Source organism: Entelurus aequoreus, linkage group LG05, assembly GCF_033978785.1.
Source record: "Entelurus aequoreus isolate RoL-2023_Sb linkage group LG05, RoL_Eaeq_v1.1, whole genome shotgun sequence".
In the NCBI taxonomy this organism is placed as follows: Eukaryota; Metazoa; Chordata; class Actinopteri; order Syngnathiformes; family Syngnathidae; genus Entelurus; species Entelurus aequoreus.
The window spans coordinates 10825042-10839020 of record NC_084735.1 but is presented as its reverse complement, the minus strand read 5'-3'; the positions used below and the strand labels follow the sequence as shown (position 1 = coordinate 10839020).

The following is a 13979-nucleotide window of genomic DNA, read 5'->3' as shown; positions in this document are numbered from 1 at the left end:
ATTAAGTGTAAATATCATTAATTATTAATAATAACATAGAGTTAAAGGTAAATTGAGCAAATTGGCTATTTCTGGCCATTTATTTAAGTGTGTATCAAACTGGTAGCCCTTCGCATTAATCAGTACCCAAGAAGTAGCTCTTGCTTTCAAAAAGGTTGGTGACCCCTGATGTAGAGTAACACAGCAGCTCTATTGTCAAACTTTATTTTTCTCTGGTTGCTATCATTTCCTGTCTTGGTGCTCTTGTTTGGGTAATATTTCCTGTTTGGCACCTTTACTTTCTGTGTTGTGTCCGACCAGCACACCTCTAAACCTCCTGGTTGATTAGTTCTATTTAGTTCCACGTTGTTCCCTTCTTCAGTGCTACTTCATGATCTAGTTGATGTCGTAGTTTTCTGTTGCTTACTGACTTCCTGCTCGGACTGTCTCACATTGCCTACCTTCTCGGCATTCTGGGATCACGCCAACAGCCGATATGCGCAGTCAAATAGCTTTTATTGTGTAATGAGCACTCACTTATAGATGATTGATAATAATCCTTCATGATTTCATACTATATCATAAATAATCACTCTACTGGTCAGTAATGGTATTTACAAGTTTTAATTCATGATATTAAAGGTAAATCATGAATATAAATACGTGATAAAGGTTGATTTGTTGGGGCTGAAAGAAGACTTTGAAAAGTTGAAATACTCAGCTCCTTTTATTAAAACAGGAAGTTGAACTCAGACTCGCATCAACAGCGCTGCGTCTGGGAGGAGGAGCCAAGACATGTAGCCCCGCCTCCATCAGGTGGAGGATTATTACAGACCCTGGTCCGTCGTTTGCCTCCTGAAGTACAAGGAGACCAAGTTCCCCAGCAGGACCAGGACCCGTCTGTGCTGGTGTCTGCCAGGAGAAGGCAACATGGAGAGGACCATTACTTTGCAGCTAGCTACATGCTAATACGCTGATTAGCATTAGCCATTTTACATGGCCATCTCAACACTAAGATGCAGGTTATAAAGAATATACTTACAGTACCAACACCTTTTAGGGCACAACCAAAGACTAGACTTGCAGCTTATTGGCAAAGACTACTTCTAAGTTACTGGCCAGGCACACACCTAGTTGCAAACTACCGTACAATGCTCCATCACACACCTAGTCACAAACTACCGTGGACTACTCCTTCATCACACACCTGGTCACAGACTACTGTAGACTATTCCATCACACACCTAGGTGCAAACTACCTACCCTACACTGCTCCATCACACACCTGGTCACAAACTACTGTAGACTATTCCATCACACACCTAGTTGCAAACTACCTACCCTACACTGCTCCATCACACACCTGGTCACCAACTACTGTAGACTATTCCATCACACACCTGGTTGCAAACTACCCTACACTGCTCCATCACAAACCTAGTCACAAACTACCGTGGACTACTCCTTCATCACACACCTGGTCACAAACTACTGTAGACTATTCCATCACACACCTAGTTGCAAACTACCGTACACTGCTCCATCACACACCTAGTCACAAACTACCGTGGACTACTCCATCACACACCTGGTCACAGACTACTGTAGACTATTCCATCACACACCTAGGTGCAAACTACCTACCCTACACTGCTCCATCACAAACCTAGTCACAAACTACCGTGGACTACTCCATCACACACCTGGTCACAGACTACTGTAGACTATTCCATCACACACCTAGTTGCAAACTACCGTACACTGCTCCATCACACACCTAGTCACAAACTACCGTGGACTACTCCTTCATCACACACCTGGTCACAAACTACTGTAGACTATTCCATCACACACCTAGTTGCAAACTACCGTACACTGCTCCATCACACACCTAGTCACAAACTACCGTGGACTACTCCTTCATCACACAACTGGTCACAAACTACTGTAGACTATTCCATCACACACCTAGTTGCAAACTACCGTACACTGCTCCATCACACACCTAGTCACAAACTACCGTGGACTACTCCTTCATCACACACCTGGTCACAGACTACTGTAGACTATTTCATCACACACCTAGTTGCAAACTACCGTACACTGCTCCATCACACACCTAGTCACAAACTACCGTGGACTACTCCATCACACACCTGGTCACAGACTACTGTAGACTATTCCATCACACACCTAGGTGCAAACTACCTACCCTACACTGCTCCATCACAAAGCTAGTCACAAACTACCGTGGACTACTCCATCACACACCTGGTCACAGACTACTGTAGACTATTCCATCACACACCTAGGTGCAAACTACCTACCCTACACTGCTCCATCACAAACCTAGTCACAAACTACCGTGGACTACTCCTTCATCACACACCTGGTCACAGACTACTGTAGACTATTCCATCACACACCTAGTTGCAAACTACCGTACACTGCTCCATTACACACCTAGTCACAAACTACCGTGGACTACTCCATCACACACCTGGTCACAGACTACTGTAGACTATTCCATCACACACCTAGGTGCAAACTACCTACCCTACACTGCTCCATCACAAACCTAGTCACAAACTACCGTGGACTACTCCTTCATCACACACCTGGTCACAGACTACTGTAGACTATTCCATCACACACCTAGTTGCAAACTACCGTACACTGCTCCATCACACACCTAGTCACAAACTACCGTGGACTACTCCTTCATCACACACCTGGTCACAGACTACTGTAGACTATTCCATCACACACCTAGTTGCAAACTACCGTACACTGCTCCATCACACACCTAGTCACAAACTACCGTGGACTACTCCATCACACACCTGGTCACAGACTACTGTAGACTATTCCATCACACACCTAGGTGCAAACTACCTACCCTACACTGCTCCATCACAAACCTAGTCACAAACTACCGTGGACTACTCCTTCATCACACACCTGGTCACAGACTACTGTAGACTATTCCATCACACACCTAGTTGCAAACTACCGTACACTGCTCCATCACACACCTAGTCACAAACTACCGTGGACTACTCCTTCATCACACACCTGGTCACAGACTACTGTAGACTATTCCATCACACACCTAGTTGCAAACTACCTACCCTACACTGCTCCATCACACACCTGGTCACAAACTACTGTAGACTATTCCATCACACACCTGATTGCAAACTACCGTAGACTACTCCATCACACACCTAGCCACAAACTACCGTACCCTGCTCCATCACATACCTAGTCACAAACTACTGTAAACTACTCCACCACACACCTAGTCATAAACTACCGTAGACTACTCCATCACACACCTGGTCACAAACTACTGTAGACTAATCCATCACACACCTGGTCACAAACTACCGTAGACTACTCCATCACACACCTAGCCATAAACTACCGTAGACTACTCCATCACACACCTGGTCACAAACTACTGTAGACTAATCCATCACACACCTGGTCACAAACTACTGTAGACTAATCCATCACACACCTGGTCACAAACTACTGTAGACTAATCCATCACACACCTGGTCACAAACTACTGTAGACTAATCCATCACACACCTGGTCACAAACTACCGTAGACTGTTCCATCACACACCTAGTTATAAACTACCATAGCCTACTCCTTCATCACACACCTGGTCACAAACTACTGTAGACTAATCCATCACACACCTGGTTGCAAACTACCGTAGACTACTCCATCACACACCTGGTTGCAAACTACGTACACTGCTCCATCACATACCTAGTCACAAACACCGTACACTGCTCCATCACATACCTAGGCACAAACTACCGTAAACTACTCCATCACACACCTAGTCATAAACTACCGTAGACTACTCCTTCATCACACACCTGGTCACAAACTACTGTAGACTAATCCATCACACACCTGGTCACAAACTACTCTAGACTAATCCATCACACACCTAGTTGCAAACTACCCTACACTGCTCCGTCACATACCTAGTCACAAACTACCGTAGACTACTTCATCACAAACCTGGTCACAAACTACTGTAGACTACTCCATCACACACCTGGTTGCAAACTACCGTACACTGATACATCACATACCTAGTCACAAACTACCATAGACTACTCCATCACACACCTAGTCATAAACTACCGTAGACTACTCCTTCATCACACACTACTGTAGACTAATCCATCACACACCTGGTCACAAACTACCATAGACTATTCCGTCACACACCTAGTTATAAACTACCGTAGACTACTCTTTCATCACACACCTGGTCACAAACTACTGTAGACTAATCCATCACACACCTGGTTGCAAACTACCGTAGACTACTCCATCACACACCTGGTTGCAAACTACTGTAGACTAATCCATCACACACCTGGTTGCAAACTACCGTAGACTACTCCGTCACACACCTGGTTGCAAACTACCGTACAGTGCTCCATCACATACCTAGTCACAAACTACCGTACACTGCTCCATCACATACCTAGTCACAAACTACCGTAAACTACTCCATCACACACCTAGTCATAAACTATCATAGACTACTCCATCACACACCTGGTCACAAACTACTGTAGACTAATCCATCACACACCTGGTTGCAAACTACCGTACACTGCTCCATAACACACCTGGTCACAAACTACCGTAAACTACTCCATCACACACCTAGTCATAAACTAGCGTAGACTACTCCTTCATCACACACCTGGTCACAAACTACTGTAGACTAATCCATCACACACCTGGTCACAAACTACTCTAGACTAATCCATCACACACCTAGTTGCAAACTACCCTACACTGCTCCATCACATACCTAGTCACAAACTACCGTAGACTACTTCATCACACACCTGGTCACAAACTACTGTAGACTACTCCATCACACACCTGGTCAAAAACTACCGTAGATTACTTCATTACACACCTGGTCACAAACTACTGTAGACGACTCCATCACACACCTGGTCACAAATTACCGTAAACTGCTCCTTCATCACACACCTGGACGCAAACTACTGTAGACTACTCCATCACACACCTGGTCACAAACTACTGTAGACTGCTCCTTCATCACACACCTGGTCACAAACTACCGTAGACTGCTCCTTCATCACACACCTGGTCACAAACTACCCTAGACTGCTCCTTCATCACACACCTGGTCACAAACTACCCTAGACTGCTCCTTCATCACACACCTGGTCACAAACTACCCTAGACTGCTCTTTCATCACACACCTGGTCACAAACTACTGTAGACTGCTCCTTCATCACACACCTGGTCACAAACTACTAAAGACTCCTTCATCACACACCTGGTCACAAACTACCGTAGACTACTTCATCACACATCTGGTCACAAACTACCGTAGATTACTTCATCAGACACCTGGTCACATATTACCTTTGACTACTCCTTCATCACACACATGGTTGCAAACTACCGTAGACTATTTCATCACACACCTGGTCACAAACTACCCTAGACTGCTCCTTCATCACACACCTGGTCACAAACTACTGTAGACTACTCCATCACAAACCTGGTCACAAACTACCCTAGACTGCTCCTTCATCACACACCTGGTCACAGACTACTGTAGACAGCTCCTTTATCACACACTTTGTTGCAAACTACTGTAGACTGCTCCTGCATCACACACCTGGTCACAAACTACTGTAGACAGCTCCTTTATCACACACTTGGTTGCAAACTACTGTAGACTGCTCCTGCATCACACACCTGGTCACAAAGTAGCCTAGAATACTCCTTCATCACACACCTGGTCACAAACTACTCTGGACTGCTCCTTCATCACACACCTGGTCACAAACTACTGTAGACTGCTCCTTCATCACACACCTGGTCTCAAACTACTCTAGACTGCTCCTTCATCACACACCTGGTCACAAACTACTGTAGACTGCTCCTTCATCACACCTGGTCGCAAACTACCGTAGATTATTAGTCCATCACAGACCTGGTCACAAACTACTGTAGTTTACTAGTCCATCACAGACCTGGTCACAAAGTAGCCTAGACTACTAGTCCATCACAGACCTGGTCACCAACTAGCCTAAATTACTAGTCCATCACAGACCTGGTCACAAAGTAACCTAGACTACTAGTCCATCACAGACCTGGTAACAAACTAGTCTAGACTACTAGTCCATCACAGACCTGGTCACAAAGTAGGCTAGACTACTACAGACCTGGTCGCAGGGTGTCCTGGCAGGCTAGTCCTTGGTAGCCGGCCTTACAGATGCAGCTGCAGGAAGTAGCGGTCAGTAGGGGTACACCATTATGCCTGCAGGGGGCGCAGCGGCAGGAACTGAACTGCTGCTGGTACTCATCCAAGCCCCTCTGAAGGTTGGCCAGTCGCGCTCCTACGTGGTCAGAGGCTGTGCTGAAGCGCACTAGCTCGTGGATGGGCATGGTCTGGCAACAAGACGGATCATTAACGGTACAAAGATAGGTTTTTGGCAACGTGGGGGACCGGCACACGGTACAAAGATAGGTTTGTGGCAACGTGGAGGACCGACACACGGTACAAAGATAGGTTTGTGGCAACGTGGGGGACCGGCACACGGTACAAGGATAGGTTTGTGGCAACGTGAAAGACCGGCACACGGTACAAAGATAGGTTTGTGGCAACGTGGGGGACCGGCACACGGTACAAAGATAGGTTTGTGGCAACGTGAGGGACCTGCACACGGTACAAAGATAGGTTTGTGGCAACGTGGGGGACCGGCACACGGTACAAAGATAGGTTTGTGGCAACGTGGGGGACTGGCACACGGTACAAAGATAGGTTTGTGGCAACGTGAGGGACCTGCACACGGTACAAAGATAGGTTTGTGGCAACGTGGGGGACCGGCACACGGTACACAGATAGGTTTGTGGCAACGTGGGGGACCGGCACACGGTACAAAGATAGGTTTGTGGCAACGTGAGGGACCTGCACACGGTACAAAGATAGGTTTGTGGCAACGTGGGGGACTGGCACACGGTACAAAGATAGGTTTGTGGCAACGTGAGGGACCTGCACACGGTACAAAGATAGGTTTGTGGCAACGTGGGGGACCGGCACACGGTACACAGATAGGTTTGTGGCAACGTGAGGGACCTGCACACGGTACAAAGATAGGTTTGTGGCAACGTGGGGGACCTGCACACGGTACAAAGATAGGTTTGTGGCAACGTGGAGGACCGACACACGGTACAAAGATAGGTTTGTGGCAACGTGGGGGACCGGCACACGGTACAAGGATAGGTTTGTGGCAACGTGAAAGACCGGCACACGGTACAAAGATAGGTTTGTGGCAACGTGGGGGACCGGCACACGGTACAAAGATAGGTTTGTGGCAACGTGAGGGACCTGCACACGGTACAAAGATAGGTTTGTGGCAACGTGGGGGACCGGCACACGGTACAAAGATAGGTTTGTGGCAACGTGAGGGACCTGCACACGGTACAAAGATAGGTTTGTGGCAACGTGGGGGACCGGCACACGGTACAAAGATAGGTTTGTGGCAACGTGGGGGACTGGCACACGGTACAAAGATAGGTTTGTGGCAACGTGAGGGACCTGCACACGGTACAAAGATAGGTTTGTGGCAACGTGGGGGACCGGCACACGGTACACAGATAGGTTTGTGGCAACGTGGGGGACCGGCACACGGTACAAAGATAGGTTTGTGGCAACGTGAGGGACCTGCACACGGTACAAAGATAGGTTTGTGGCAACGTGGGGGACTGGCACACGGTACAAAGATAGGTTTGTGGCAACGTGAGGGACCTGCACACGGTACAAAGATAGGTTTGTGGCAACGTGGGGGACCGGCACACGGTACACAGATAGGTTTGTGGCAACGTGAGGGACCTGCACACGGTACAAAGATAGGTTTGTGGCAACGTGGGGGACCTGCACACGGTACAAAGATAGGTTTGTGGCAACGTGGAGGACCGACACACGGTACAAAGATAGGTTTGTGGCAACGTGGGGGACCGGCACACGGTACAAGGATAGGTTTGTGGCAACGTGAAAGACCGGCACACGGTACAAAGATAGGTTTGTGGCAACGTGGGGGACCGGCACACGGTACAAAGATAGGTTTGTGGCAACGTGAGGGACCTGCACACGGTACAAAGATAGGTTTGTGGCAACGTGGGGGACCGGCACACGGTACAAAGATAGGTTTGTGGCAACGTGGGGGACTGGCACACGGTACAAAGATAGGTTTGTGGCAACGTGAGGGACCTGCACACGGTACAAAGATAGGTTTGTGGCAACGTGGGGGACCGGCACACGGTACACAGATAGGTTTGTGGCAACGTGGGGGACGGCACACGGTACAAAGATAGGTTTGTGGCAACGTGGGGGACCGGCACACGGTACAAGGATAGGTTTGTGGCAACGTGAAAGACCGGCACACGGTACAAAGATAGGTTTGTGGCAACGTGGGGGACCGGCACACGGTACAAAGATAGGTTTGTGGCAACGTGAGGGACCTGCACACGGTACAAAGATAGGTTTGTGGCAACGTGGGGGACCGGCACACGGTACAAAGATAGGTTTGTGGCAACGTGGGGGACTGGCACACGGTACAAAGATAGGTTTGTGGCAACGTGAGGGACCTGCACACGGTACAAAGATAGGTTTGTGGCAACGTGGGGGACCGGCACACGGTACAAAGATAGGTTTGTGGCAACGTGAGGGACCTGCACACGGTACAAAGATAGGTTTGTGGCAACGTGGGGGACTGGCACACGGTACAAAGATAGGTTTGTGGCAACGTGAGGGACCTGCACACGGTACAAAGATAGGTTTGTGGCAACGTGAGGGACCTGCACACGGTACAAAGATAGGTTTGTGGCAACGTGAGGGACCTGCACACGGTACAAAGATAGGTTTGTGGCAACGTGGGGGACCTGCACACGGTACACAGATAGGTTTGTGGCAACGTGGGGGACCGGCACACGGTACAAAGATAGGTTTGTGGCAACGTGGAGGACCGACACACGGTACAAAGATAGGTTTGTGGCAACGTGGGGGACCGGCACACGGTACAAGGATAGGTTTGTGGCAACGTGAAAGACCGGCACACGGTACAAAGATAGGTTTGTGGCAACGTGGGGGACCGGCACACGGTACAAAGATAGGTTTGTGGCAACGTGAGGGACCTGCACACGGTACAAAGATAGGTTTGTGGCAACGTGGGGGACCGGCACACGGTACAAAGATAGGTTTGTGGCAACGTGGGGGACCGGCACACGGTACAAAGATAGGTTTGTGGCAATGTGAGGGACCTGCACACGGTACAAAGATAGGTTTGTGGCAACGTGAGGGACCTGCACACGGTACAAAGATAGGTTTGTGGCAACGTGGGGGACTGGCACACGGTACAAAGATAGGTTTGTGGCAACGTGAGGGACCTGCACACGGTACAAAGATAGGTTTGTGGCAACGTGGGGGACCGGCACACGGTACACAGATAGGTTTGTGGCAACGTGAGGGACCTGCACACGGTACAAAGATAGGTTTGTGGCAACGTGGGGGACCTGCACACGGTACAAAGATAGGTTTGTGGCAACGTGGAGGACCGACACACGGTACAAAGATAGGTTTGTGGCAACGTGGGGGACCGGCACACGGTACAAGGATAGGTTTGTGGCAACGTGAAAGACCGGCACACGGTACAAAGATAGGTTTGTGGCAACGTGGGGGACCGGCACACGGTACAAAGATAGGTTTGTGGCAACGTGAGGGACCTGCACACGGTACAAAGATAGGTTTGTGGCAACGTGGGGGACCGGCACACGGTACAAAGATAGGTTTGTGGCAACGTGGGGGACTGGCACACGGTACAAAGATAGGTTTGTGGCAACGTGAGGGACCTGCACACGGTACAAAGATAGGTTTGTGGCAACGTGGGGGACCGGCACACGGTACACAGATAGGTTTGTGGCAACGTGGGGGACGGCACACGGTACAAAGATAGGTTTGTGGCAACGTGGGGGACCGGCACACGGTACAAGGATAGGTTTGTGGCAACGTGAAAGACCGGCACACGGTACAAAGATAGGTTTGTGGCAACGTGGGGGACCGGCACACGGTACAAAGATAGGTTTGTGGCAACGTGAGGGACCTGCACACGGTACAAAGATAGGTTTGTGGCAACGTGGGGGACCGGCACACGGTACAAAGATAGGTTTGTGGCAACGTGGGGGACTGGCACACGGTACAAAGATAGGTTTGTGGCAACGTGAGGGACCTGCACACGGTACAAAGATAGGTTTGTGGCAACGTGGGGGACCGGCACACGGTACAAAGATAGGTTTGTGGCAACGTGAGGGACCTGCACACGGTACAAAGATAGGTTTGTGGCAACGTGGGGGACTGGCACACGGTACAAAGATAGGTTTGTGGCAACGTGAGGGACCTGCACACGGTACAAAGATAGGTTTGTGGCAACGTGAGGGACCTGCACACGGTACAAAGATAGGTTTGTGGCAACGTGAGGGACCTGCACACGGTACAAAGATAGGTTTGTGGCAACGTGGGGGACCTGCACACGGTACACAGATAGGTTTGTGGCAACGTGGGGGACCGGCACACGGTACAAAGATAGGTTTGTGGCAACGTGGAGGACAGACACACGGTACAAAGATAGGTTTGTGGCAACGTGGGGGACCGGCACACGGTACAAGGATAGGTTTGTGGCAACGTGAAAGACCGGCACACGGTACAAAGATAGGTTTGTGGCAACGTGGGGGACCGGCACACGGTACAAAGATAGGTTTGTGGCAACGTGAGGGACCTGCACACGGTACAAAGATAGGTTTGTGGCAACGTGGGGGACCGGCACACGGTACAAAGATAGGTTTGTGGCAACGTGGGGGACCGGCACACGGTACAAAGATAGGTTTGTGGCAATGTGAGGGACCTGCACACGGTACAAAGATAGGTTTGTGGCAACGTGGGGGACCGGCACACGGTACACAGATAGGTTTGTGGCAACGTGGGGGACTGGCACACGGTACAAAGATAGGTTTGTGGCAACGTGGGGGACCTGCACACGGTACAAAGATAGGTTTGTGGCAACGTGAGGGACCTGCACACGGTACAAAGATAGGTTTGTGGCAACGTGAGGGACCTGCACACGGTACAAAGATAGGTTTGTGGCAACGTGAGGGACCTGCACACGGTACAAAGATAGGTTTGTGGCAACGTGAGGGACCTGCACACGGTACAAAGATAGGTTTGTGGCAACGTGAGGGACCTGCACACGGTACAAAGATAGGTTTGTGGCAACGTGAGGGACCTGCACACGGTACAAAGATAGGTTTGTGGCAACGTGAGGGACCGGCACACGGTACAAAGATAGGTTTGTGGCAACGTGAGGGACCTGCACACGGTACAAAGATAGGTTTGTGGCAACGTGAGGGACCTGCACACGGTACAAAGATAGGTTTGTGGCAACGTGAGGGACCTGCACACGGTACAAAGATAGGTTTGTGGCAACGTGAGGGACCTGCACACGGTACAAAGATAGGTTTGTGGCAACGTGGGGGACCGGCACACGGTACAAAGATAGGTTTGTGGCAACGTGAGGGACCGGCACACGGTACAAAGATAGGTTTGTGGCAACGTGGGGGACCGGCACACGGTACAAAGATAGGTTTGTGGCAACGTGGGGGACTGGCACACGGTACAAAGATAGGTTTGTGGCAACGTGGGGGACCGGCACACGGTACAAAGATAGGTTTGTGGCAACGTGGGGGAACAGGCACACGGTACAAAGATAGGTTTGTGGCAACGTGGGGGACTGGCACACGGTACAAAGATAGGTTTGTGGCAACGTGGGGGACTGGCACACGGTACAAAGATAGGTTTGTGGCAACGTGGGGGACCGGCACACGGTACAAAGATAGGTTTGTGGCAACGTGGGGGAACAGGCACACGGTACAAAGATAGGTTTGTGGCAACGTGGGGGACTGGCACACGGTACAAAGATAGGTTTGTGGCAACGTGAGGGACCTGCACACGGTACAAAGATAGGTTTGTGGCAACGTGAGGGACCTGCACACGGTACAAAGATAGGTTTGTGGCAACGTGAGGGACCTGCACACGGTACAAAGATAGGTTTGTGGCAACGTGGGGGACCTGCACACGGTACACAGATAGGTTTGTGGCAACGTGGGGGACCGGCACACGGTACAAAGATAGGTTTGTGGCAACGTGGAGGACAGACACACGGTACAAAGATAGGTTTGTGGCAACGTGGGGGACCGGCACACGGTACAAGGATAGGTTTGTGGCAACGTGAAAGACCGGCACACGGTACAAAGATAGGTTTGTGGCAACGTGGGGGACCGGCACACGGTACAAAGATAGGTTTGTGGCAACGTGAGGGACCTGCACACGGTACAAAGATAGGTTTGTGGCAACGTGGGGGACCGGCACACGGTACAAAGATAGGTTTGTGGCAACGTGGGGGACCGGCACACGGTACAAAGATAGGTTTGTGGCAATGTGAGGGACCTGCACACGGTACAAAGATAGGTTTGTGGCAACGTGGGGGACCGGCACACGGTACACAGATAGGTTTGTGGCAACGTGGGGGACTGGCACACGGTACAAAGATAGGTTTGTGGCAACGTGGGGGACCTGCACACGGTACAAAGATAGGTTTGTGGCAACGTGAGGGACCTGCACACGGTACAAAGATAGGTTTGTGGCAACGTGAGGGACCTGCACACGGTACAAAGATAGGTTTGTGGCAACGTGAGGGACCTGCACACGGTACAAAGATAGGTTTGTGGCAACGTGAGGGACCTGCACACGGTACAAAGATAGGTTTGTGGCAACGTGAGGGACCTGCACACGGTACAAAGATAGGTTTGTGGCAACGTGAGGGACCTGCACACGGTACAAAGATAGGTTTGTGGCAACGTGAGGGACCGGCACACGGTACAAAGATAGGTTTGTGGCAACGTGAGGGACCTGCACACGGTACAAAGATAGGTTTGTGGCAACGTGAGGGACCTGCACACGGTACAAAGATAGGTTTGTGGCAACGTGAGGGACCTGCACACGGTACAAAGATAGGTTTGTGGCAACGTGAGGGACCTGCACACGGTACAAAGATAGGTTTGTGGCAACGTGGGGGACCGGCACACGGTACAAAGATAGGTTTGTGGCAACGTGAGGGACCGGCACACGGTACAAAGATAGGTTTGTGGCAACGTGGGGGACCGGCACACGGTACAAAGATAGGTTTGTGGCAACGTGGGGGACTGGCACACGGTACAAAGATAGGTTTGTGGCAACGTGGGGGACCGGCACACGGTACAAAGATAGGTTTGTGGCAACGTGGGGGAACAGGCACACGGTACAAAGATAGGTTTGTGGCAACGTGGGGGACTGGCACACGGTACAAAGATAGGTTTGTGGCAACGTGGGGGACTGGCACACGGTACAAAGATAGGTTTGTGGCAACGTGGGGGACTGGCACACGGTACAAAGATAGGTTTGTGGCATGGTATTGAAAAAGACTCCAGGCTGTGGTTGCTAACAATAGGTGCAGCAACTTAGTATTGACAAAAGGCTCTACATAAAAAATAAACATTTTCCTATTGTCATAATGGGTTATTGTGTGTAGAAGTTTGAAGACAAATATGAACGTGTTGTATTTTGGAACAAAACCTTGACATAACGTGGACAAGTGAGGTGGTGTGAATACTTTTAGGGTCTTACCTCGTACTTAATGACCGCCGGGTTGTATTTAAGACTTGCCCCCCACTTGCGGTAAGTCTCGGGGTCCCTGATGGTCAACAAGCTGCTGCTGGTGTCTACGTAGCCCCCCGTTACCATGGTGATGATGTCCTCAATCACAGCTGAACCTGTGTCGCTGTCTTCCAGTACAACAATACATTATATATACATATATATAT

General features: G+C 50.0%; 1 protein-coding gene across 1 annotated transcript in view; it reads right to left on the bottom strand.

Annotated features, from left to right (window-relative positions):
• Positions 1 to 687: 687 nt before the first annotated feature.
• LOC133650157 (complement component C8 alpha chain-like) overlaps positions 688 to 13979 on the bottom strand; it is a 34638-nt gene continuing 21346 nt past the window's right edge. Inside the window, exons 9-11 of the mRNA XM_062047076.1 lie at positions 13783 to 13940; positions 6236 to 6461; positions 688 to 891 (exon numbers count right to left, since the gene is read on the bottom strand). Coding sequence (XP_061903060.1) covers positions 740 to 891; positions 6236 to 6461; positions 13783 to 13940 — 536 coding nt within the window. The 3' untranslated portion in view covers positions 688 to 739. The remainder of the gene's footprint in view (positions 892 to 6235; positions 6462 to 13782; positions 13941 to 13979) is intronic.